The sequence below is a fragment of the Amblyomma maculatum genome, chromosome 1 (genome assembly GCF_055883805.1).
Source record: "Amblyomma maculatum isolate TAMU_Amacu chromosome 1, ASM5588380v1, whole genome shotgun sequence".
NCBI lineage: Eukaryota > Metazoa > Arthropoda > Arachnida > Ixodida > Ixodidae > Amblyomma > Amblyomma maculatum.
The window spans coordinates 175827764-175853606 of NC_139344.1; the positions used below are offsets into that span (position 1 = coordinate 175827764).

General features: G+C 45.2%; 1 protein-coding gene across 3 annotated transcripts in view; it reads left to right on the forward strand.

The window, feature by feature from the left end:
* Edem2 (ER degradation enhancer, mannosidase alpha-like 2) overlaps nt 1-16321 on the forward strand; it is a 129015-nt gene extending 112694 nt beyond the window's left edge. For all 3 annotated transcript variants that reach the window (XM_084589627.1, XM_084589626.1, XM_084589628.1), the window contains 3 exons: nt 2036-2081; nt 10843-11022; nt 11461-16321. In XM_084589627.1, the coding sequence (XP_084445753.1) occupies nt 2036-2081; nt 10843-11022; nt 11461-11918 (684 nt within the window). In that variant the 3' untranslated portion in view covers nt 11919-16321. The remainder of the gene's footprint in view (nt 1-2035; nt 2082-10842; nt 11023-11460) is intronic.
* The last annotated feature ends 9522 nt before the right edge of the window (nt 16322-25843 follow it).

A 25843-nucleotide genomic window follows, 5' to 3' on the forward strand; every position in this document is an offset into this window, starting at 1 on the left:
GGCTCTCCAAAAGAAGCGCTGCTCACGGTTCCTGACGGGTCACAGAACTGGTGGCTTTTCAAAAGAACCACTGCTCACGGTTCCTGACTGCTCACTGAACTGGCGGCTTTTCAAAAGAACTGCTGCTCAGGGTTCCTGACGGCTCATTGAACCGCTGCTCACGGTTCCTGATGGCTCACAGAAGTGGTGGCTTTTCAAAAGAACCGCTGCTCACGCTTCTGACTGCTTACTGAAATGGTGGTACTCGAAAAGAACCGCCACTCACGGTTTTTGATGGTTCACTGAACTGGTGGCTCTCCAAAAGACCCGCCGCTCATGGTTTCTGACAGCTCACTGAAATGGTAGTGTTCGCACTAATTGTAAATAAGGATTGGACTTCTTGGTTTTTATTTTTTTTTCAATTCGTCAGACTTTTTTTTTCTGTGCCTATTTCAGAACACAAGTTTCAGTTTACTCAGCGAGTATTACTTTAATAGCATGAAAGAAAACTCACTTTTTATCTGTGAAATAGTGTAGCATTCCTGTGTGGTCAAAAATCACTTATAGTCTACCTCGGGCTTTTTGTGAGCATGACTAGTTTATCTGCCATTAATTATTATTAAAATTGCTGTACTGCGTGCTGTGCAGCAGAAAATGGTGTCATTATTAGAAGCCTAAGCAAGGTGAGACAGCGAGCTCACAAAAAAAAAAGAAAAGATAGTTTACTTTTAGGTTGGCATGTTATTGTTAGACTGTTGTGCCGGTTGAGTGAGAGGGCAGACATTACCTGGTCTGCATGCTGATGGCAGTGATGGCAATTTAATTGTTGCCGTAACCTGGCCAGCAAAACTTTTCAGCTCCCAAGCATGTTTTCGTGTCAGTGCCCAAGAATATTCGGAACTACGCATAAGGAAGCTCACAGAACTACCAGTTTCTATCTGTTCTCACCACAGACGACTCTGGTCTTCCAGCTCTACTCCGGGCAAAGCTCTGGGATTTTCTTAGCAGGAGGTCTGAGTGACGTTTAGTAGGCTGCCGCTAAAACAGCACCCTTTTTTGCTGCCATGATAGCCTTCGGGCCACATGCGCACACAGATTCTGCAAGCAACGGCCACATGAAAGGGTTTTGATAAAGGATTTGTCCTAATAAATAAATCATTCCTACTTCCAATCGATAAACCTGCTCATCTAACTGCTATAAGGGAGTGATTGTAGCGAGCAAACGGTGCTTAGCTAGCTATTAGGGGGTGTTACTGGTCTGCAGAAGCATGCAAACTAGTGGAGTGGTTTCTCAAACTGCACAACTGCGCTGCCTATCCAACAATACTCTCATCGCATCATACCACTGGCTTTGCTTCCTACTTTATTCTATGCCATCATGCATGCTTGCTACATAAACTTCGTTTAAGTGTGGCTTTTACGCGCAGGTACTTGCATTTAATTAGACAGGTGGACTCTCCGGAATGTTCAACTTGTGGCTTCCCCGAGATTTTGGACCATATGTTATTGGTGTGCCCAGTGTATGCACGTGAACGAAAAGTGCTAGCAGTTTCCTTGAAACGTTTGGACCAGAGACCTCTGTCGGAGGAATTGATGCTGGGTGCTTGGAAGGACAATGGGAAGGGTGTCCAGGCAGTGTGGGCTCTTTGCCGTTTTTGGTGCACCACCGGACTTGACTCACGCCTTCTCTCACAGTGTTACCCATCATGATCCTCTTTCTTCTCCTCTTTCCCAGTGCAGAGTAGCAGGCCAGATTTTAATCACTCCGGCCAACTTCTCTGCCTTTCCTTTCAATAAACCCATCTATCTATATATCTTGTTAGTTTTCAAATTTAACTTAAGCGTAATTCATACTCAGCGGCTAGCTAGCTGTGCCTTGCATGCCAAGAGTATTGACATTTTTTTTTTGTTAAAACCAAATTTCAGAGTGAATTAGATGCACGTTTATTAGTTTCTACTCGCTTAAACCGTAAAGTCTAACTTGTTATTAAAAGTGTGTATAACTAAACTTTTATGCTTGTTCCACATATAATCATTCTTGCTTTTTCATTTTCAGGCAAGAAAAATTCAAGCATTTGGGGCTGTTGGAGGAATAGTTTTGGGTGAGCCTCAGCACATCTTTGTGTTCATTAGTACAACTTGAGAGCTGTTGATTGAAATACGCCAAATGCTGAATGGTTTATGTTAGAATCAAGCATCCTTATATGTTGTCAGTTGCCTTACCCTTTGATGGTTTTTGCCCTATGGGAATGGTGTCGGCATTCCATTTCGAAAATTCCATGCCCCACTGATGGTGCATGCTTACTGGGAGGCAGTTTAGACAAGCTGGTTATGCATTTTCGTATAAAACAGCGCGAAGATGCGGGACGAAGAAGAAAGAAAAGACACACATGGCGCGGCCGCCTTCTAAAAAGTTGCAGGGAAGAAAACCATCTTGTGGGCGGTTTTCCTCTATTTCATCAAACTTTCAGTTTACAGAGAAGTTTACAGAGGTGTGTGGTTTTGATTTTTCTCCATGGTTGTTCTCCACGTGATTGCTATGGCGGCACGTGAAAGTTGTTTTTATCTTTCCTGGCATCCTCTTGTGGAGACCCACGAATGCCAATTTCTATCTTCATTGGCACTGTGTTTATCGCCAACACTCACAGTGTATTATTGCTCTGCAGGTTAACTCAGTTTGCAGGTGTTGATTTCTATCTTTATAAGTTTGGTTATTGTATACCGACACTCATGATGTATTTATTATTGCTCTCCCAGTTTACTGAGTTCCGTTGGAGTTGTTAACATGCCTAGTAAAGTGGTATTATGGCCTTTCTTGACACTGGCAGGAATGCCTCTACTGACTCAGATTTGGCTCCATACACTCAATATATATTAAATGACAGCTGCTCTTCAAAGAATGATATATCGCCTTCAGGCAACGAGCTGCATTCCACCAGCTCTAGCTCTGACCGTACTCTTAAGAAATGTTTAATATTCTTGCACTTCTAAGTAACACTGTAACCAAAATACTACTGCCCTAATTTTTTTTTCTCCTTTTTTCCTGTTTGTGCTTATATTTATTCAGAATCAGCAGTAATGAAATTTGACCATCTGGGAAAGTTTTTCAAAACAATTCAACCATCAAAGAGTTAATGCAGCATAATGCTGAATGACCTAGTCATAATCAGAAGTATGTAGTAGTACATCACATTGATTTTAGTTGTGGCTGCAAGGAGCAGTCATGGACCTTTTTTCTAATACCAAACCATTCTTGCAGCCATTAAGCAAACTATAATTGACGAGCCTGGTCGCCGAAGCCTCCTCACATATCCTCTGCAAAAATTCGTTAACAATGGTGGAGTGAACTTGTTTCGCAGGCAATAAATAAGAGCAGTGCCGGCTTCTCTTAGCCAGTGCATAGAGGTATGAGTCATCTGTGAATATACACTTTAGGTATGCTTACGGAGTGAAATAAACAGGAGCGCTGACTCCGCTGTTGGAAAGGGCAAAATTTTGCTACATTGGAGAAAGCTTGGTGGAGGTTGCGATAAATGGTGCTCAGATTTAACATCGACGCTGGTGAAGCGTGCAGTCTCTGTGCAGCCAGTTTGGTGGTTTCGTGGGTGCCGCCGCGTTTGTCATATGCTTCGTGCCACTGCTCTGTCATGTCTCCTTTGTCACCACTGGCATATATCCCTGGCAGGCGTGTTTGTCGTCTGCTTTATACAGCTCACCTGTCGGATCCAACTGGCTCCTACTTATATGCGCAGATCCCTGTGCAGGCTACATGTTTCACATTTCGATTTTTTCTCATGCGTTTTATGGATAGCTGTGTTGTGTGCATTATGCACGGTATTATGATTATGACTCCTTCCCCGCCAGCCCGCCGTTCCCGTTCACCTCTTCCTGGCCGCAGTTCCTCGCCGTCCTCTGCCGGCCGCTTCACGGGAAACTAGCCAATGCAGCTCCCGGAGGTGACGCTGCATTGGTACCCCGACCTGGAAATCCTCTACTGCCCATTTCTTCGCCCTGTAACCTCCTGTCCCTGTTCGTGGATGGTGTTCCCGTCTCTGCCCTCATTGACACTGGTGCCCAAGTCTCGATCATGAGCTCATCGTTTTGCCGCCGCCTCAAGAAAGTACAGACCCCCGCCGCTTCGCCCACCGTTCGTGTTGCCGATGGCAGTACTGCTGCCGTCACTGGGCAGTGCACTGCCCGAGTCACCCTTGCCGGTCATCACATCCCTGTTTTGTTCACTGTCCTCAACCAGTGCCCTCACAATGTGATCCTCGGCCTTGACTTTTTAACGGCCCACTCTGCCCTTATCGACTGCTCCAGCGGCCTTCTTCGTTTGGACCTACCTGTCTGCTCAGAACATCCTCCATCTGCACCCCGCCTTCGCTCCACTGAGTTCGCTCGCCTGCCCCCTGACTCTGCTGTTTACCTACCTCTGTCACCTTACCCGCCTGTGCCTGACGGTGACTATCTTGCTTGCCCTATCACCGAGGTCTTTCTTGACCGCAACGTCGTTCTTCCTCATCTCATCGTACGCGTTACACAGAACAGCACCTACCTTCCTATCCTGAACTTCAGTCTGTCACCCCAAGTTCTTCCCGAAGGAATATCCCTTGCTACCTTGTCCCCTCTCACAGACTGCACCATTTGTGCACTCACTCCTGGCCCACATTCAAGCGTCCTTCCAACACTCGTACTTCCCTCCATAATTACCGACCCTATTTCCGCAATGATTGCCTCTGACCTCAGCCCCGAACACGCTCAGGACCTCCACAACCTTTTGTTATCCTTCTCCGACATTTTTGACTTTGCTGCCGGTTCTCTCGGCCAAACATCAGTTGTGACTCACCGCATTGACACCGGCGATGCAAAACCTGTACATCGGAGGCCTTATCGTGTGTCCATTTCTGAGCGCCAAGTCATCCAGCAGGAGGTCGACAAGATGTTGGCCAACGATATCATCGAACCTTCGAACAGCCCCTGGGCTTCTCCTGTCGTGCTCGTTAGAAAAAAAGACAACAGTTGGCGCTTTTGCGTCGACTATCGACATCTGAACAAGATTACAAGGAAAGATGTTTACCCGCTGCCGCGAATAGACGATGCCTTGGACTGTTTACATGGAGCCCGCTACTTTTCCTCTATCGACCTTCGTAGCGGCTACTGGCAGATTTCTGTTGACGAACAAGACCGCGAGAAGACAGCTTTTGTCACACCCGATGGCCTTTACCAATTTAAGGTTATGCCTTTTGGACTTTGCAACGCCCCTGCTACGTTTGAACGAATGATGGACTCCTTACTCCGCGGCTTCAAATGGACGACTTGTCTATGTTACTTGGATGACGTGATTGTCTTCTCGCCCTCGTTCGAAAGCCATCTTCGTTGCCTTTCTTCCATCTTGGCACTTTTCCGCCGTGCCGGACTTCAACTGAACTCAAAGAAGTGCAGTTTTGGTCGCCGCGAACTTAAAGTGCTTGGCCATTTGGTGAATTCCACCGGCGTGCAACCCGATCCTGACAAAATTCGTGCTGTCAGTGCTTTTCCATCTCCCCGTTCACCCCGTGATGTCCGCAGCTTTATAGGACTGTGCTCTTATTTTCGCCGGTTCGTCCCAAACTTTGCCGCTGTTGCTCGTCCTCTCACCAAGCTCCTGAAGAAAGGCGTTCCTTTCTCATGGGGACCAGAGCAGGCTAACGCATTCTCCACCCTCATCGCTGTTCTCACCAATCCTCCTGTGTTGGCCCATTTCGACCCGTCTGCCCCGACGGAACTTCGCACCGACGCCAGTGGCCACGGGATTGGTGCCATTCTTGCACAGCGACAACGCGGCCAACACTGCGTGATTGCCTACGCCAGTCGTCTCCTGTCATCAGCGGAACAGAACTATTCGATTACGGAACGGGAGTGCCTGGCTCTCGTCTGGGCCGTTGGAAAATTCAGACCCTACTTGTTTGGCCGACCATTCACTGTAATTACCGATCACCACGCCCTATGTTGGCTCTCTTCCCTCAAGGATCCTACTGGCCGCCTCGGCCGCTGGGCACTGCGCTTGCAGGAGTATACCTTTTCCGTTGAATACAAATCAGGCCGGCTCCACCAGGATGCAGACTGTCTGTCCCGTTATCCCGTCGATCCCCCTTCCTCTACTGACCACGAGTCGGACCCCTGTGTGTTCTCTATATCGGACTTTTCTCACATAGCCGACGAACAGCGCTTGGACCCAACCCTCAGTTCTCTTATCGACCGCCTCCGCACACACAGCCGTGAATCTTCCCTCGCCCTGTTCTTCCTTCATGGGAATACGCTATACCGTCGCAACATGCGACCTGATGGTGCTGAGCACTTGCTCGTCGTTCCCCAACACCTACGCTCTGCCGTTCTCGAACAAATGCACGACGCCCCTACAGCTGGTCATCTTGGCCTCTCACGCACATACGACCGCGTGCGCCGGCGTTTCTTCTGGCCTGGACTCTACCGCTCTGTCCAACGTTATGTAGCAGCTTGCGACCTCTGTCAACGCCGGAAGAAACCCCCTGTGCTGCCACCTGGACACCTGCAGCCGATTGCTATTCCGACTGAGCCATTTTCTCGTGTTGGCCTTGACCTCCTAGGGCCCTTCCCCGAGTCCTTATCAGGAAACAAATGGATCGCTGTGGCCACCGATTACGCCACGCGGTACGTGATCACTCGCGCCATTCCAACCAGCTGCGCCACAGACGTTGCTGACTTCCTTTTGTACGACGTCATACTACACCATGGTGCTCCCCGTCAACTACTTACCGACCGTGGCCGCTGTTTCCTTTCCCGAGTTGTTGAGGAAATACTTCGTTCTTGCTCCGTTCGGCACAAGTTCACCACTGCGTACCACCCTCAGACGAACGGCCTTACGGAGCGTATTAACCGCACACTCACCGACATGCTCGCAATGTACGTATCCGACAGCCATCGCGACTGGGATATTAGTCTCCCATTTGTCACCTTTGCATATAACTCTTCGCGTCATGACACTGCTGGGTACTCTCCATTCTATCTTCTCTTTGGACGAGACCCCTTACTGCCCTTCGACACTTTGCTTCCCGCCGCTGGCCCCGTCACAACCTATGCCCGCGATACCATCGCCCGAGCCGACGCTGCTCGCCAGATTGCTCGTCACAATCTCACCGTCTCTCAAGAAGCTCAAAAACGCCGCTACGACGCTCACCACCGCGATGTGCACTATCCTCCCGGATCTCTGGTGTTGCTCTGGCTTCCGTGCCGTCGTGTGGGGTTGTGTCAGAAACTTCTGCCCCACTACACGGGTCCTTACCGTGTACTACGCCCTGTGACTGACGTGACCTATGAGATTGCACCTCTCCACCCAAAGTCACCGACTGCTAAACCCACTTCCGAAATTGTACATGTCGCCCGCCTCAAGCCATATTACTCCCCCTCCACACCGCACGCCTAATACGCACCGGGACGGTGCCTTTTGCCGAGGGGGGGTAGTGTTACCGGGACACGCGAGACCAAAGGATGTGCTCACTGACAAAGACGACGATCAAGGAACGCAGGCACGACGAAGCGTTGAAAAAGAGGACGACGCTCACAGAGTGGACACTGCACGGCTACTGAAGTCTCAGCGCCGAGTTCAGCCCGTCGCAGTGCTGTTACATTAAGTGCATCCCCGTAACAATATGGTTTTTCTTTTCCTTTGCGATACCCTGATTCACAGCCAATGACAAAACACTTCTTAGCCTACCCTATGCCTTCATACAATCAGTATCAAAATAACAGTGCACAGAATGCGCTTGTCACATATCTGCCATGCCGTGTGCCGTGCTGTCTGCGTACCGTTGACCTCGTTGTGTGGCTGTCTGCATGCCCCTGTTGATTCATTTTCACAGGTGCACACAGATGGCAAAAAAGAAAAAAGAAGAACACGATGCAGGAGCAGCTTTGTCCTGAAGCACTGTTCCTCAAAGGGGGTCTGTGGACCCCAGGCATCCGCGAAGTGACTTTTGGGGTCCGCGAAACCCGCGGTCATACACAAAAAAAAATGTTGCGCAACAGCTCTGGCCTGGCTAGACATAGTTTTGCGGGATAATATTTTTGCATGTCCTGGGTGCGCAATCATGTGACACACGGGCAGCATAGCTATGCGTCACAAACACATATCTCGTGGAGTTTCCCTCCGCCCTTGAGAGAGGCGCTGTTGAGTCAAAAGGTGCGATTTGCGGGAATGTAGAGTGAGCGTATGCAAGGCGACGCAGGGGCTCTGGAGTCATGAATCGGCTTCTTTACAGTAGGCTGTAGGGATTGTGCATTTGCTTTCCTCATTGTAGTGAAAACATGCAAGAGTACTGACTGTATGTGGGGCTGCAAATATATTGAGTACCTGTGCATGAGTTCTTTGCTCAGGCACTCCCAAACGCATGCATTTTTCTAGTGGCAGAAAGGTGTTGTTTCATATAAGGGGCTGAACTTAAGGTACAAAAGCGGCCGATTACAAAAGCGGCATGTGTCCGGAAGCAGTCAAATGTTTAGCACTGCCTCCACTGCTGCTCAGGCCATCACAGCTTATAGTACCTCATTGCTACAGGGGGGAAAAAAAATGAAAAAAAAGGGGGGGACAGCAAGCATGTATACTGCTCGAGCTGGGCTTTGCCGAGGGCAGCTCCAAGCCATCACTTGTTTGAAACCATGCTATCTGCGTTGGCCAGCCTGCCCACCCCTTCTTTCATCCTTTTCATACTGCTAGGAAAGAAAAAAAAAAAAAAGAAAAAGCGTGTGTGCTGCTGTATGCTTTGCTCGCAGGACGGCTAGACCCCCCTTCCTCTACCCCCCTCCCCCCATACATATTTAAGCGAGCGCCGAGGGCAGCTCGAAGCTGTCACTCGTTTGAACATGCTTGACAGCCAGCCTGCCAGCCCCTCCTTCCCACGCACTGGACTTGAGAGAAAGCGGTGGTGGGTGCAATGATGGCCTACAACAGATAAAAATTCGATAGCAGGCTAGCCCCGCCGAGAGATACCTTGCAGCCCTCCTCTCACTCCCTCCCAGTAGAATGAAAAAAAAAAAAGAAGAAGAAACATTGGCAGGGCATGCAGAGGTGACATAGACACATCACTTGCTTGATTGTGCTGAGTATCTGCAAAAATATCCTCCCTAGTTCTGTAGGGAGGTTGAAAGCTAACTTTTAGTTTCTCAAAGCGAAATAAACACAAGAGGAGTGCTCGCATGAGAGAGGGAGAGAGAGTGTCTATGGCATTTGTTGATGCCAGCATCAGTGAAACTTAGCTGTGGTTGCACAGCTGGATGGGGCTGCAATGCAAAGCTTCTCGGGTGTCCAACGAGCCAGAGGCGTGGTGTTGGGAGGAGTCGAATCACTTTTAGCGACATGCATACCGGCATCGATGCGTCACCTCTTCCCACATCGTGGCATGCTGGCTTATCAAGTGCGCGTTTTTTAGAGGCCAGTTTATCCTTGGCTCAATCCTAATTCCGCGACCTGCTCCCAGAACTGCGGGAGCAAACCCCACAAGATCCCCCCACCTGCCTACACCTAGTCTTAAAGGGCCACTGTCCAGGGAAGGCCCTTTTAAGCAAAGGAGCCCAGTGTTTCGATCAGGTACCGGAGATAGTCTGTGCAAAATGCTACAGTGACACGCGCGCCGCAAAGCATCGAAAATACAATTCAAAGCTCTCTCATGCTCTCCTTTGGGAAGCCAGCTTCCCCGTTTCCTGCGCTGGCCCGACGGGCCACAATAATGACGTACGTACAGCGAACGACGTCCATTGGTCCGTCTCGCTGACTGACGGGAGAAGGATGGGTGTCTACCGCTCGCTGCGCGCTTTTCCCTCGCCACGGCCAGGCTGAATCCAGCGGCGCGCGCTCCCTCGGCCTTTTTTTTTTTTTTTTTTTTTTTTTTTTTTTTCGCGCTCGCGGAGTGCCACGCCCCACCTCCCGCCAAACGCGGAGGAGGAAGGGGAATTTGTATTGCGGAGGCTAGACGACCTCGGGCAGGAGAGTGAAAAACCTTTGCGAGGGAACGGAAGGAGAGAGGCATGACAGAATCGGGTGATTGCGGTGGCTGTAACTGCGTTATTAGTTACTCTTTTCAAAAACATTTTGCGGCCTTGCGTTCTATGGGCGAAGTCTTACAGTCACCGGAGAAGAAAATATTTTCGACCGGAGGGTGGACAGTGGGCCTTTAAGGGGTCCACCACCACTTCCGCTGGTTCACAAAGCCACGTCAACAAGCAAAGGGGAGCGGAGGGAGAGAGTACAGTGCAAAACAGCACCAGACGTGGGCTCAATGTTTGTGTAGCAAAATTGCACTTGCTGAATACATTGCAGCATGCCAGAGTCGGCACTCCTGTCTTATCTTACTCCGTTGGCACATCTTTCACATTGCAGTTAGATCTGTATTTATTCTGCGACGAAAGCACGTTGGTGAACCTGTCTTCTCACTTGAGGCTTGTGTAGGTAGGGACCACATCTGCACTTGCTAGGGCTGAGAGGATGCTTGCCCTGCTTCTAATTATGATACAGCAGTTAGTTTTGTTGTAAAGATCCTCATGCAGAGAACTCCTCCCTATTTTTGCCTGGCGTGGTAGACAGAAATGGCGGCTGAGAAGGTTTGGTGCATGTGCAGGGCGTTACTGGAAAAAAGGTCCATATCTGCACACTCTACTTTGGATTTTCTAAGTTACTGCGTTGGGTATGCGTGGCATGTGCAATTATGATTGACTGTGCTTGCTGTACTTTTCTTCCAGTGTAGCTTTGGCATTGTCCATTCCACAAAAAAATTTTCTAAATAGCTTGAGTTAAAAAAAAAATGAATATATGAACTTGCGCTGATATCACCTTGTGTGTATCGCACCTTGCAGACAACCAAGCGGGCACCAGCGCACAACAGTCGCCTGTGTTTGCCATGTCTGGTGACGGCACAGACGATGTCACTATACCACTGGTGTTTCTCTTCACTGAGGATGGCCAGCTTCTTCTCAATGCATTCAGGGAGCACCCAGATCTGGTAGTCACACTTTCAGACCTCAATGTCATCTCATGTAAGTAACTTCACCCTTTTTTGTATATATATATATATATATATATATATATATATATATATATATATATATATATATATATGTTGCTCTGGGTCTGCTGTAGTCGCCTAACCCTTTCTGGGCTGCTGGTGGTGGTTTGTTCACGAAAGACCTGATGGTTTTGCTTTCTTTCCTACCTGCTAGCCTAAAGAGACTGATGTTCATGCTTGGCAATTATGCCTGCATTTTTGAGGCTTTGCTTTTAAGACATGACAACTGGCTAGAAGTTGAGCTTACCTTTGGTAATGTCTGGTTAGCCTAAACCACTTCAAATCGGAAAACTTCAAGCGTATGCCTAGTTTCTGCAACCTTTACTTGCCAGAAGAGAAAAGTATGTGGTTCTTCATTGAGATAGCGTTGCCCTGCACACATTTTTTTTTTTTTTGCTTCTCCATACAGCTGCTGCTTCTGACACTGGAACTGCCGAGGGACCAGCCAACCAAACTTTACCTGAGGTCAGCAGCCAGAAAGTTTCCACAACTACACAGACAGAACGGGGATCATCCTCTGCGGAGGCCGAGCTGCTGCGCAAAGTGCAAATCTTGCGTCACTTGGATGCACTCGGTCGACTTCACGGTGAGACCAATGAACTGCTTGAGAAAGAAGCCACTGTTCGTCGCATGCTGGGGAAGCTACTTAGTCAGCACAAGCTCTTTGAGATGGATATTCGTAGCCTTCTGGAGCGCCTCGAAGATCTTTCAGTCGAGGCCAAGTCAAAGCGTTCCAGGGGTCATGCACTGTGCACGTCGCCACTTGTGCCTGTGACATCATCAGCCAACCCACTTTCCAGCGCAGAAGCCTTTGTTGCGTTCATTACGCGACATCACTGCGAATACGCCACAAAGGCATCTCGATGACCATGGGAGCTGTCTTATTTGGACGATCCTGCTAGAAGGTGCATTTGTTTTCACTGTACGAGTGCTGCCTTGTGGGTAACTGGAGTGTTCGCTTCGCCAGCATGGCTCCGGAGTTGGCAGTGCAGTGGTGACTGTTTCATAAATGCACAAGCTACATTTTGTGGTCAAACTCTTTGATTATGGTCTGGTGAGCATGGGAGAAGCAGAAAGTATGCATTTGGCTCCATGTACTTCCAGGTTGATAGTCCTTAGAAATTTCCTGTCTTGTTGATTTTGCTGTCGACAACTGTCACATGATGAAATAATTTGGAAAGATTGATACATATGCTTATACTTTCGGCTAGAATGCAGGCGATTCTGCAGCAAAGTGCATGGTGTAGTGGGTGGGAAAGATATGCCACATGTACAGGAAACTGGCAAAGGCAAAAGAATAAACACCTGGACTTAAAAGCTGCTTTCACAGTAATTGATTCTGCCACTTGGATTGCATTCTCTAAATGCAGAAAGATACCTGTTGATGTAGTGCTTAACAATGTTACCCATCAAAAGAGCTTTTATTGTTAAGCTTTGAAAAGATCATGATGCTAGGCTTTACATTTTTTCATGGCCAAATATTTACAATTAATGTAGAGGCTATTATTTTAGTATTTCGTGTCACGCTTAAGTCCCTGTAAAATATGCAAGGTATTTTAGCAAGGAGCAGCACCGAATTAGTGCCTCTAGCTTGACAGGGTCAGCAAATTGTCTTAAACTGCGAAATTTTTCACACGTAGTTCACAAATAATTTTCACTGCTTTATCAAAAATTCGGTTTTCAACACTATAAACTCTAACTTCATGCGGTGAACAGCATTGTAGTATGATTCCGGTTCAATTCCTCAATAGGCAATAAGTGATTTAGTTTCAAAGAACAAGTATATTTCTTTTTACCCTTTAAAAATTCAAACTGTGTGTATTATAATGGTAAAATTGCACTTTGATTGGCTCTAGAAATGGAACTACATTGTGCACTTTCAATCTGTTTCAGCCACTGGTTTTGTAGAAAAAAAGGGAACACATTTGTGCCAATGGCTTAATAAAAAAAGCCTCAGTTGCAGCACATATCTGTTCGGACCATTTTTAAGTCTTTTCAGTGTGTAAGGAAACTTGCATTAAAAATGAAAATTGCTTTTAGAACTGTTATTCAGCAGCTGAATTACATTAAAGACTCAAAAGCTCTTCAACTTTTCAAATTTGTTTTTTTCCAAAAATGGGATGTGTCAAGCTTTGCACCTGCACTTGTGAAAACACACAGAACATCAGGGGGACGTATTATCAAAAATGTTCAAACACTCACAGATTTTATTGATAGTTCAGTAGTATTCAGCGCACAAAAATATGGTGCATAGGTGCACCATCGTCCATTTGCCAGCCCTTGAAGCAAGTGAGATGTGTATCTCACTGCCCCGCAAAGGGTTAAGCAGTCAAAAAGTTTGACGTTTTTCAGTTATAAAAACTTGGTGGCATGAAAAATACAAGCCCTATGCAAGCTTGTGAGAGTAGTTAGTAAATCTTCACCTGTGCAATACAACCTTGAAGAGCAAGTTTAGGAGCGTAGAACATCATTGTGGCCATTTGTTCATGCTTAGCGCTGTGGCATCATTTTTGAGAAGTTAGCTTCCCTCTAGCTCATTGGGTCACAATCATAGACACAGAATGGACATTAGTGCGTCACCAGAGTCGTACTTCTGGTATTTTGAATGCTTGTGTTAATTGTGGAAATGACCTGTGGGTGCTGCACTTGCATGTGTCACTAGGAACTGTTGGGAAAAGAACAGAACTCTTTTTTCTTTTCTTATTTTCTTTTCTTTTTTTTTTTTTTTTTTTTACTGAGCAGCGACTTATTAGGCCCTTATTTTTTTTTTATCATGAGTGCTCTAAAAAGCTTGGGTAAGTTGGAGAATTTTATAAACATCAAGCAGTCTTTTTCAAAGACTGCTTTGACAGGTTTCCATCTTACGTGCCACTTGTGGTTATGTTACATTAAGAGGTTACTTGGGGCCAGTCTCATTCGCAGATGGTGACTTCTGAGAGTTATGTGTAGGGAGACCACACTTGTTTAGGAACATTGTGTCAGTGCAGCAGGAGCTGTATAACTGCTGTTTTAAGGCGTGCATGTTGCTATGGGAAATACTAAGTCAATTTTCAACTAAAGCTATGTTATATATATAGGTACTGTTTGGAGTTCTCTGTGGCAAACAGTTATGATTGCAGCAAAGAAAGCAGCGTCAGACATACATATCTAAGGTGTGGTATATTTGTGGCAATAGGGCTTTATGACATGGACAAATAAATTGAACAGAACTGAAAATAAATTGAACAGAACTGAAGAAAAGCACCTGAGGATGGTGAGCAAGGGTACCAGCTATGGATGTGTTTGCCATGTAGACGAGGCAAAAGCAAACGTGACCATCAAAGCATTGCCTTTTAATCTGAGCTGCCTTCCTTCAGTTCAGTTCAGTTTATTTATTGCCTTCGAGTTTCACCACTGGCTCTACGCATACCTTTTTGAATACTGTTTCTTTTTTCTTTTTTTGCGCTGTTTTCTATCTGTTTTTTGTATGATTTCTTCTCTCATGTACCTCAACTGTGAGAAATCATGTATAGGCAGATCTAAGTGGCATACTTTAAGAATTTATAACGCAGAGCTGTTGTTGTTGTGTAGGAAGCCATCTTATAATGTAATGCACAGCAAGAGATTCGTAAGGAATTTTTTCTTTCCATCTGTGTGAAGTGTGTGAGCATGCATATGTTCGTGGAGTGAAATCTGTGGGACCTTTGGGACTGGGCTGGGTGTTAGTTTTGTCTTTGAAATGGATTTGTTTCTCTCGCACAATGGGCCTAGGATCTTAGTCTTCAGGAAATGAAACAGAATGCCAGTGCATCTGTAAAGGTTGGTTGGACAGTTCCTTGTTTTCTTCATTGTGTTTGTCGTAATTTACATTAAGAACAGTGTCCGACTAGGTACCAGAGATTGCCAGTCTTGATTATGTTTTTGTCATCTGCATAGAATACAGACTAGGGAATGATGAATACCCTTTTGTTCTAACACCATACATGGCAGCCATGTGCTTGTAGAGTAGCCACTCTTTGCCCATTGATATAGCTCTGGAAAAACTGCATTTGCTCTTTGACTGCAGACACTAAGTACCTTTTCAGGGTATATAGTTCTTAGTGTGGAATAGTTTGGGTGCTTTTTGGTCATATGGCAAAGGAAAAGCAAATGTTCTAGCATACTCAGCATTCTTTTCCATCATAGTTGGTTGTGAATTTTTTTTCTGTGATGAATGAAAACCACAATTTTATACTTGCATCCATCCACTATTGCCACGGCAAATTATTGTGTGGAATATCTTGTAAAAAAAAATGGCTTTTTCTCCCTCTTAGATTCATGGTAATGTTATTGACTGCCTCATAAAACAGGTAGAGTGTTTCAATTCTGCAATGATTGGGTCAGGTTAGCAGTTTATATAGTTACTCTGAAAGTATTGCCAATAATCTGTCTGAAGTGCTTCAATGTGATGGTCTGGTTGCAGATGGGTTCATGTAGAAGCCTTCACAAAGTCATTAATTCTTCTCATGTTTCTTTTTTTCCTTGTACTTTTTGCTAGTTATCGCACAAACCTTGTATATATATAATATTTTAATGTTTTCTTGGAATTCTATATGCAATTATGGTGCTTTCTTGGTTTGGCCATGAGAAATGTATAATCTCGTTCTTGCCATAGCAATACATTACAAAATGCAACAACTATTCGCTAAAGAGAAGAGGGGGGGGGGGTTCATGTGAGCACGTCATAAAATCTGGTAATTACTGATCAGGACCAGTATTGCTTTTTTTTTTTTTTTTACCGGAATAGGCAAGCACAGTTGCCTAATAATGCTAATAACCATAAGTTATCATTTTTCTGACGTGAGTGTGACCAAGCCAAAAGTAACAGCTTTTATTTCCGACACTGTGGACTGTCATTTAGTCAAACCTTGATATAACAAGCACAGATATTACAAATTGTTGGTCATACTCAGCTTTTCCTAAATATCTTTGGTAAACACTTGCAATTTTAACTTTTTACAGTAAAATCTCGTTGATTCGAACGCCATTAATCTGGAAATTCGGATCATTCAAATTACGATTGCCGTCCCAGCTGACGTCCATGTAAGTCTATGGTGTCTATGCTTGTTAATTCGGACATAGGACGGGCTCGCTCTGGTTAATTTGGGCGAAAGGTCGTGTCGAGACATGAAACAGACCTCTCTAAACCTTAATTGCGTGGAACAGCGGTGCACGTGCAATTCGTTCACGTTATGGCAGGCATGACAAAGATCAGAAGTTCCTAATTCATGAAATAAAGCTCTGTCATATAGTTTCGGTTTCACTTTCCTTAACGTCACGCTGTCTTGCATCTGCGACCGGGTGCACACATCGGCAATGCCCTTGTAGGCACTGGCAAGCTGCGCTGTTACATATGTTGCTTGACGCATTGCTATTTTTACATTTATTTTGGGATAGCGTGACACTGTTCTAGCGCATACTCATGTATCGTATCCCTCATGCGCATCCACATGCTACCTTTATTAGGCTGAAGCTGCGCGCTGGTCAGGCACACTTTCATTGCAATGCTTCACCGCACGAACAGTGCGCTGAAGCGTCCTCAGTACGCGACGAGATCATTTTGTGCTACTGCATCGCACTGCGGAAAGAGTAGTAGCGGCTTTTAAGATTTTGGAGCAATTATTCACTGTTCATAGCACTATGCGCAAAACAAAGCACTTGAAAAACCTGAGAATAACTATCATTCTCACTTTGGTTTCACCTCAAATGCAGTCAAATGTTATGCAGGTGTTCATCAGATAAAATTTACTGTGATGCAATTGGTTTTCGGCAGTTTTTTTGAGCCCATTCTATAATTCAAATTTTCGGTTTATTCGCACGTTTTTGCTGGTTCCTTGAAGGCCGAATTAACGAGAGTTTACTGTATAATGAAAGTGGGTTGCCCTAAAACGGATGCATTGAACTCTTCAGCACCAAGCGGCACCTGCTGAGATGACAGGCTTTGCCGCACTGCACAAGTAACTGGTGGTGGTGTGGCAAGCAGTCACATCAATGTTCACGCTTTCATTTCGAACGATAATGTTCTTGTCTCGCTCTTGTCATGGCATTAGGGTAGGCAGCTAGCACACGTTATGCCTCTTGCATCTGTAAACAGCACCCCAAAAGCAGCACCACAGACAGTTATAGCCTTGCAGCAACAGCACTCACATCAGCTGTCATGAATGTGGTGTGCAAACGATGGTGGCTTTTGTTTTGACACGCCATTTTCCAATCTGCAGAGCTGGGATGCGGGGAAGCCAACCTAACAGGCACTCAGTTTTTGTGATGCCTTCTAAATGGAGCTAAAGCTTCAATAAGGGTCTTCCCATTCCTTTAGTAAGCATCACCCCCAAGTTGCCTACCCTGCAGTGACTAAACTGCACGCTGCTGTTGTGAGTGTTTTGAGTGAAATTTTATATTACGAATTTAAACTATTTTATGATTTGTTTACGTGTTCACTATAACAAGGGTTTACTACAATGTAGGAGGGGACGCCTTGAACTATGGCAGTGTCCTCAGGAGCAGGAGGAAATATTACAGAAGAATCAAAACATGTTTTCAAGCATGCTTGCAATCATGTTGGCAACATTTTTGCTCAGTGATGACAAAAATGTGCAGCTGTTATTATATCTGTCTGATTTGTGCTAGTTTAATTATTTTATTGAGCATAGTCATCATTAGTGCATCCTCCAGCTATTCAGCACTGAATGAGTCAGTAGTCACCACCGCTGTACTTTGTTCATGGATCCCTTACATCTCCTGTGTTGTTCTCTCTTGGCTTTTTTCATTGCCTTGTTCATTTTATGAGTGACTTATCAGGTCGAGCACTCATTAGAGGCTGTGGTAGGAAAATGTCTTTTACGCACACTGTAATTGATTTCATGCTGGTATGCTTTACTCGTGGTTGCTTTTTGGGCTGTACTTTTCAAAACTTTATCACGAGTATGACACTGCTGCATGAAACTTGATAGTGTGATCACTGAAGCTTCATGAAATGCAAAGAGAAAAAAAAAACAATGCACTAAGGTCATGTGTACGATATTCCTATGATATTGTCATATGCGAATAATGAAGGGAAGCACAGACCAAGCCATGCCTTTTTTATGTAAATGTGTGTTTTGCAAGTTTTTCCATTTAGTTCGCCGCTGAAACACAAACATAGTCTGCTTGGATCCAAGCACTGTGGTTGAGATTGCACGAGACCTTGAATAAGGTGATAATCAGGGATCTGCTTTGTATTGATGAACACTTGCCATGGTTGTGCTGGACCTGGCGTGCTGGGTTTTTCTACTTTACCATTGCCAGACTGAAGCATGAATAGAGATTGTTTAATTAGCTTTTTTTTTTTTTTCTCTTGGATTCTGTGGTGACTACTGCAGCAAATGAGAAAAGCAGTATTGTATGTGCTTGGTAAGGATTGCAGGTAGCATTGTTTTTGACATTGCTGTCTCACCAGAATAGCACTCATAAAAAGATGTTTGTCTTCTTGAATTAACACTACTCTTAAAAGGCATTTTAAACTATTAGAACTACTCATGATCTCTGTTGTGCCATTGTCATTACTGCAAGTGCTGGGAACAGTTCTGTGAAACTGACTTTTTCTGCACCCGAGTTGATAGTGCCCGCACAAGTTACTTGCCATTGACCCTCTGATGCCTCTTTCTGGTGCTTCCTTTATTTGAAATGCCTGTCAAATGACCAGCATTTATTTGGTTGAGTTTTGTATTGTTTTTTGTACTTGCATCTGCACTTGCCAACAGGTATACCTGTTGCACCTGCCACGCAGTGCATGCAAAGTACAGAGTGCATCAAATCGTTCTGATACACATGCAAATTCAGTTACAAAGGACTTTTGAAGTTACAGGTGCACTGTTACCTGTAGTTCACTCTGCATAACCACAGCATGCACCAGTAAGTTGCTGGTTACCGGTGAATTTATCCCTGCATCAAAGTGGCATGTTTTTCACAGGGTTCTAAACTTGCAAACATTGATCAGTCACAGTGCCAACTGCGACTCACCACTATGCATGGACAGTGCGTTTTAGTTGCTTAAATATAAGCTAAAAAATAATAAGGCAAAATGCACATTGTCATCAGGTATCAGCTTCCTCTCTCTGCTGAGTTCTTTTATATTTTATATTCAAGAGGTGGAATAACACCACCTGCAACCTCCAGGGGGCATTATGTGTGTTCTGTTCCCAAGAGGAGAGGCTTCTGCAGGTGACCCGTTTCATTTTTCTAAAGTTGCCTGTAGACACCTCAGAAGAAGTGAACAGTGGTAATAAATTGTGTGAAGCTATTTAAAAACCTTCACAGAAATAAAGTAAATACAACAAAAGTTCACATTGCCAAGTAGTAATCCAGAATTTGGCTCCCTTTTGGTGATGGTGGTTGTGGTTTATTGAAAATAAACAAAAAATTACAAGGGTTCAATGCTGCTGAACCAAATATTGAGCGAAAGCATTAGCTGCGGGTGACCGAGCAGTCTTCTTCTCTTTTTTTTTCTTCCTCAGCCCACATATAAAGCCCCGCTTTAACCAAGACATATGAAGTGCCTTAGTGGCCTATAGGGGTAGCGTGAATGCCAAGGTCCTAGCAGGCTGATTCTGACATAACCGTCCTATGTGAAACGAGAGACCCAAGTTGGCAGCTCCTGCCGACCGCTTGAGTTGGTAGCCCAGCTCTCACCGTAATGTCACGTGGGGTGTGACGTCACAGCGTCATGTGGGTAAGACGTGGCTACCGGCCGCGCTACGCTGAAGCATAGCCTCCTTTATACTCTGTGCCTGTCAACGCGCCACGCGAACAATAGAGCGGCGCCGTCGAGTAAATTTGCGCGGTCCCCTCGCTGAGGGCGCCGCTGACGTAGGGGTCGAGCCGCACGGGTACGAACGTCGGCGCGGGGCGGGAGCGCTGTTATTCGCTAGCGGGATAACTGTTCCTAAGCATGAGTCGTGCATACTCAGCATATTTACTTGTAAAGCCGACATCCACTAAGCATAACAAGTGATCATGATACTTGTTAGGCAATAACACCAACGCTATATGACATTTTATGTCAGGCAGTTTCAAGAAATTGCGCATGGCTCGAAAAACTGCATGACTGCTCCGCTAGCGTCAATGGTAATAGAAAAATTACAATGCTAGTCTACGCTGCAATTAAACAAAATTTAAGAAGAAAGGCACCAGCATTTATTTACACATTTCACAACAGCAATTGTGCTTCAAGAGTACCATGTAGAAGTGGTGTGATGATAGCTGCCACAAGTAGGGAAAAAAGTTCACGGTGACTGCTGTCACTGATAGCACTTCAGAAGCCAGCTTGATTTACAGATGATTGGAACAACTGCCTCGCAGTATGCCATTGAGATCTGTAAAGAGAACAATTTTGGTATCAGCTGTTACTTTCAATGATTCAGCGCGTCATACAGACATTTTTTTTTTTTTTTTTTTAGCTAGAAAAACAAGGAAAGACAAATATACGCGTTGCATCTTTTTGTTTCGATCACTCCAAAATAATCGTCACAATAGGCAAATCTCGTGTTTTTATTTTTTCACAGAATTGCGCAGTTAGCGAAACAAAAAATACAGCGCTGGAGCTCATGTAACATACCACACAGACGAGCTAACCAGGGAGAAGTTCGCATCACAGTCCAGAAAATACACGTGCACATTTAATATTGTTATTACCTTACTGACGCGCAATAAACACACTTCTGGTGCTGTCATTATTTCTCACAGGCCTTAATGCGGTTGAGTGCGAGAAGGGAAACTAATATAGGATTTGCAAGATTTGGTTTAACTCACTTTAAAGTAGTCATCTTCACAATAGATAAATCTTGTGTTTCTATTTTATCACAAATTTTTGTAATCAGCGTATACTGCAAAAAAAAAAAAACGCTTCGCAGGAGCACACTAACACACTACGCAGACGAGCTAGGCAGGGAAGCAATTAGCATTGCAGTCCAGAAAGCACAGGTGTGCATCTAACATTACTATTGCAGTATTGACGCTTAATAAACACATTGGTGCTGTCACTATTTTTTACAAGCCTCAAAGCAGCTGAATACTACGCAGCGATCGCCGGAAGGACAAAGCAAAGCTGGCACTTACCAGTTGGTGCAATGCTGTATTCCTGCAGCACCCGAAGGCAGAGAAAAGTAGAAGCATGACCTTGCACACAGCAGAACAGTCCACGAAACAGCGAGACAGCGGCAGCTCGTGGCTATCCGGACCGCTTTGTAACACGGCGCACTCAGCACACTCACGGCGCACCCGGCACTCGCCTGGCGAAGGTGACCCTACGTCGCTGTTGCCATCTCTCGGCAGCCAGAGGCGTAACTTGTCAACGGAGGAGAAGCGGCGGTGACGGCCGCGGAGCGCGGAGTTGACAGGCACAGAGTGTATAAAGGAGGCTATGGCTGAAGGCTCGAAACCTAGAGTAGTATTGCTTTCGCAATAAAAACAAGGAAAAGAATTTTGCGCTACAGCAATTGCTGTCTAATATTTTAAACACCCGAACTGTGGCTGACGGAAGGGACAGGGAGAGGATGGTGAGAAGTACATAGGGGAGGGATAGTAAGAAAGGACACAGAGAGCTTTGTATATTATGTACAAAACACAAAAGGTAAGTGAGTTCGCGTCACTTGTATGCAAGTGTCCAAGCACTGTCCTAAAAAACAACCGCACGTGAGCGCCCACTGCAATTATTTACACAGTATAACAAAAATGGGCTGTACAGTCGTGCCTCGTTAATATGGACACTGGTTTCCGACCAAAACTGTCCATAAAGTGAGTCATCCATAATAACGAGTCATAAATAAAAACGAAAAGGATTTTATTAAAAAAAAGTTGTAATTAATGACTGCTTTTGTACATAACGGTGTGCACTGGACTCCAACTTTGACAGAACACTGGCAGTATTGAGTGCATTGACTTTGTCATCGTTGTCCTCGAAAAATTGTAGTCCAGTCTGATGCGACTCGCGCACCATGACACGCGTGATGGTGGGCTTTGTGTCTATTGAACTTTCGAGCACGAACTCCTCACTGGCCGATGAATCAGCGTCCGAGTTTCTACTCACCGCCACTTCCAAAATGGCCTCGCCACTAAGCTAAGTAGCCGCTAAGTAGCTGCTTGAGATTCTCCTGAGGCGAGGAAACAGCCGCGCTGTCGATACTACCCACTTCTTTATGGATCCGTCGAATCAAGATGCCATGTCTGTTCTTAAAACTTGTCAGCCATCCTCTTGAGTAGTTTTACTGAACAAAACATTCCTGTAAGTCATCACAGCTAAAACCTATTAAGGAGAAGGAGGAGAAGGAAAAGGAGGAGATGAAACGGTACGTACCCATAATGTTGCCAAGGAAGCGAGCTTTCTCTTGAAGCATTTCGTTGCTCACGACAACACCGTTCGCGCGCACATTCCCAAACCACATTAACAAGGCTGACTTCATTTCTTCGAACTGCGCTGGGTGTTGTCGGACTGGGGATGACGCTGCGATGCCGACGTTGAGCCATTTATCGGAGTCCAGTAGGATCGATGCTACCGTCGACCTGGCGAGGCTGAGGCCTAGTTTAACTTGGACCCAGTTCGTCACGGCTTGGATTGACTAAGATTACTTTTGCCGCTTGTATCCACAGATTTCTTGCTTCGCACCTATGTTCAGCTCTGTTCTTTTGCGTTTTCCCGCCATGCCGAAAGCCAGACTCAAGTTGAGGGTTGAGCAAATCAAGTTGGCAAGCTGCTATGCAGAGGGCTATCGAACATCCCATTTTCCTGGTGCCGTTTCTATGTGTTCCTATGAAACAAACACTGCAAGGCTGAAGTACAGTTTAGAACGACGGCTAGCCAGCTACGAAGAGCTCAGAACTTGTCAAGACCGCATCGTTTACTAGAAGTGAAGCTGACATGCAGACCGCCTAGGGTGCAAAATGTGGCAGTTCGGCAGCGCAACAGGGACGAAAACCAGGATTATGAGAGGGAAGCGCATCCAGAACGGGACGCCCGGTCTCGGTTGCGTGCTCATCGCCTTTATTTTGTCGCTTTACTTCGTGAGTGTGTCTTAACTCTGACCAAAAAGTGTTAACGGCTTCATGGAACACACATTGTGCTTTGGGAAAGAAAAACTTCACTTCCTGCTGCCACTCTAGGCACTTATCTTTCTTCCTGTCATTTCTTTCGTACGCTTTTACCGGCCTCTCTGTTCACGTTCAGCAGAATTTATTGCAACCACATGTTGCTGCATTCTCGCCTGCGGCTTCTCGTTGCGGCACTTCCGCTACACCCAGAAATCTCCCGGTTCCCCCTTTTCGAGGTCTTTCTTACTTAGCTGACCCTCGGTTTGCTGTGTACGGTCGTCTCCGTTTTTGCGCCCCTCCCCCTTAAAATGGCGACACACCCGCCTTGGCTCTTTCCAACCCCACAGGACTCGTTCAGGCATCCGGCCGTATCAGCTGTCGCGTAGGTTCTCGGGCGGCGTGCCCTTCTTTAACTTAAGTTTAGACTCCTCTGCATTTTTCAAGCACTGTCCATATTAACGAGACAAAAATACATGGGCCCAAGTGGGCCTTGTGCATTCTTCCCCTGTCCATTGTCCAGACTATGAGTTTCCATATTAACGAGGCGTAAATACATTGAAAAAGTTTTGTCGCCAGAAAAACTGTCCATACCATAATTCGGGTCATCCATATTTGACGGGGGTCATATTAACAGGGCACGACTGTATTTACATACCTAGTATTATGTGATGAGTGCCTGTCTATATAATTATCTATGGCACATACATTACTGCAGTCAAATTTTGCAAAATCAGGACCTGGAGAAGTAAACATTCTATTTATTTATCCAACAAAGAAGCACTCAGACATAGACTGGCACTAATACTAAGGTCAAGTGTAAGGTTTTGTTCACTGGCAGCGGTGGAACTGATGACAAGCTTCTTGTAACAGCTTCTGTAGTTGAAGTTGTAATCTGTAGCAGCAGTTTCGGGTTCTCTTGCTGGAAAAATTGTTTTTTAGCTGACATGCTAGATTTTGGAAGTTTCATTTCATAAAATAAATTTCTCTTTTAGCACATAAAAGGGGAGTTGTAGCAAAATTTCACTTTTTGCAGCCAGCAAGTTAAATTGTCACTGTGATCACAATAAAACAGACATCATAAACCTTACAGCCAAATTTTGTCGTTGTTGTGCTCTTAAAAAATTGCAATGAGACAATGGAAAAAATATTTGCTGAATACAGTGTAACAGGTATTTAAGGCAAAAAAAAAATGAGTTGAAATATAAATATAACTGCACAAAATGCAAGAATGACATTCTTGATGCTACAGCCTCCGGGTGATACTCCCCTTTCTTTTAAAGATTCTGAACTAGTGTGAAGCGCTGCGCTGTTTGTGAAAGGAGAGAAGGCAGCTAGAAAAAGACTGATGAAAAGCGGCAGCTCGGGCTAAAATGCCAGCGGCACCATCCCTTATACATTCCCTTGCAACACGTGGAGAGCAGTGCTGGCAGAAGAGTTCTAGCAAACTGCTATACTTTCTCTGCAAGACGTAGTTTGCTTAGTAATCGCGTACTGGTTCCACCGTACTTAGCCCTGCAGCGGACTCATATGTGCTGCATTTGAATGATAATCAGTGGAGTTATTTCAGTAATACTTCCTAGCACATCAACACCTGATTTATGATCTGGGTTAACTTTGGCAGTTAAGTGGCACATGAAATCTCTGAATGTGCTTTAGCTTGTTGGCTGTGGCTTGCTAAGGTTTCATTGGATCAGTGGTTTTAAAGGTACAAGGACGTCCACTTTTTTATGTCAGATGGAGCCAATCAGTGTAAAAACGACTCGGTGTGTTTTTCTCTGGGATACATTGGAAAAGCTGGATGAATGCTGGAAATATTTTTCTGGGGTACATCGGTTGGATCTCCTAAACTATTTTGGCTTGGTTAAAGATACGTTGGACAGACCTGGATCATTTTTTTTTCTGGGTGCGTTGATTTTTAAGCTCCAACACATCACACAACTTTCTTGTAGGTTCGGTATCACGGTAGTGACTCTGTGTTTCAATTCACTATAGGTCGTAACAAGGCGAATTCAAGTTGACATGATTGCACAAGTGCGAGTCGCATGGTGGCTATAGTTTTAATGCTTTTCGTATGTCTACCCACTGCTCGAAATCAGGCAATAATTAGAGTTCGGTGTGCATACTTCGAGAAGTAAATGGAATGGAGAAGTAAATGGAATAAAAGGAGAAGTAAATGGAATGTCCCACGGAGATCCTTCTTTGGAGGTTCGAACATAGCACAGAAGGGGGCTTGCAGGGACTTCCTGCGGATTACCCTGTTAGGATGTGGAACGTAGGGATTTAAAGGGAACGTTCTGGGAGTTGGTGTGTTGTATGCTGCTACGCATCGGATCACATAAGAGCACTTTTTCATGATCGATGACCAGCAATTTTTTGCAGTCAGCTTGTAGTGAGAGTAAATTAAGATGGGTAAACACCCAACTTAGGCAAGTGGGTGGTTACATGTGTGTGTGTGCACACGTGTGAGAGGAAGGGGGTCGACATCAGAAAACGGCTCAGACTTGTACTGCAAGTGAACACTAGCAAGGTGCCTAATTAAAGTACAACAGCTGACTTTTTTTCTGTAGGCCTGTTCTATTTAAGATTTATAGGTAGTTTTTATATTTAGTCATTAGTTTTTCAATCTTTGAAAATACAGTGCTCATCAGCGCTGCAGCACAAGGAATTCTGGCTTTCTAAGTTCTATTATAAAGTGCCGATGCAGCCGTGTACAT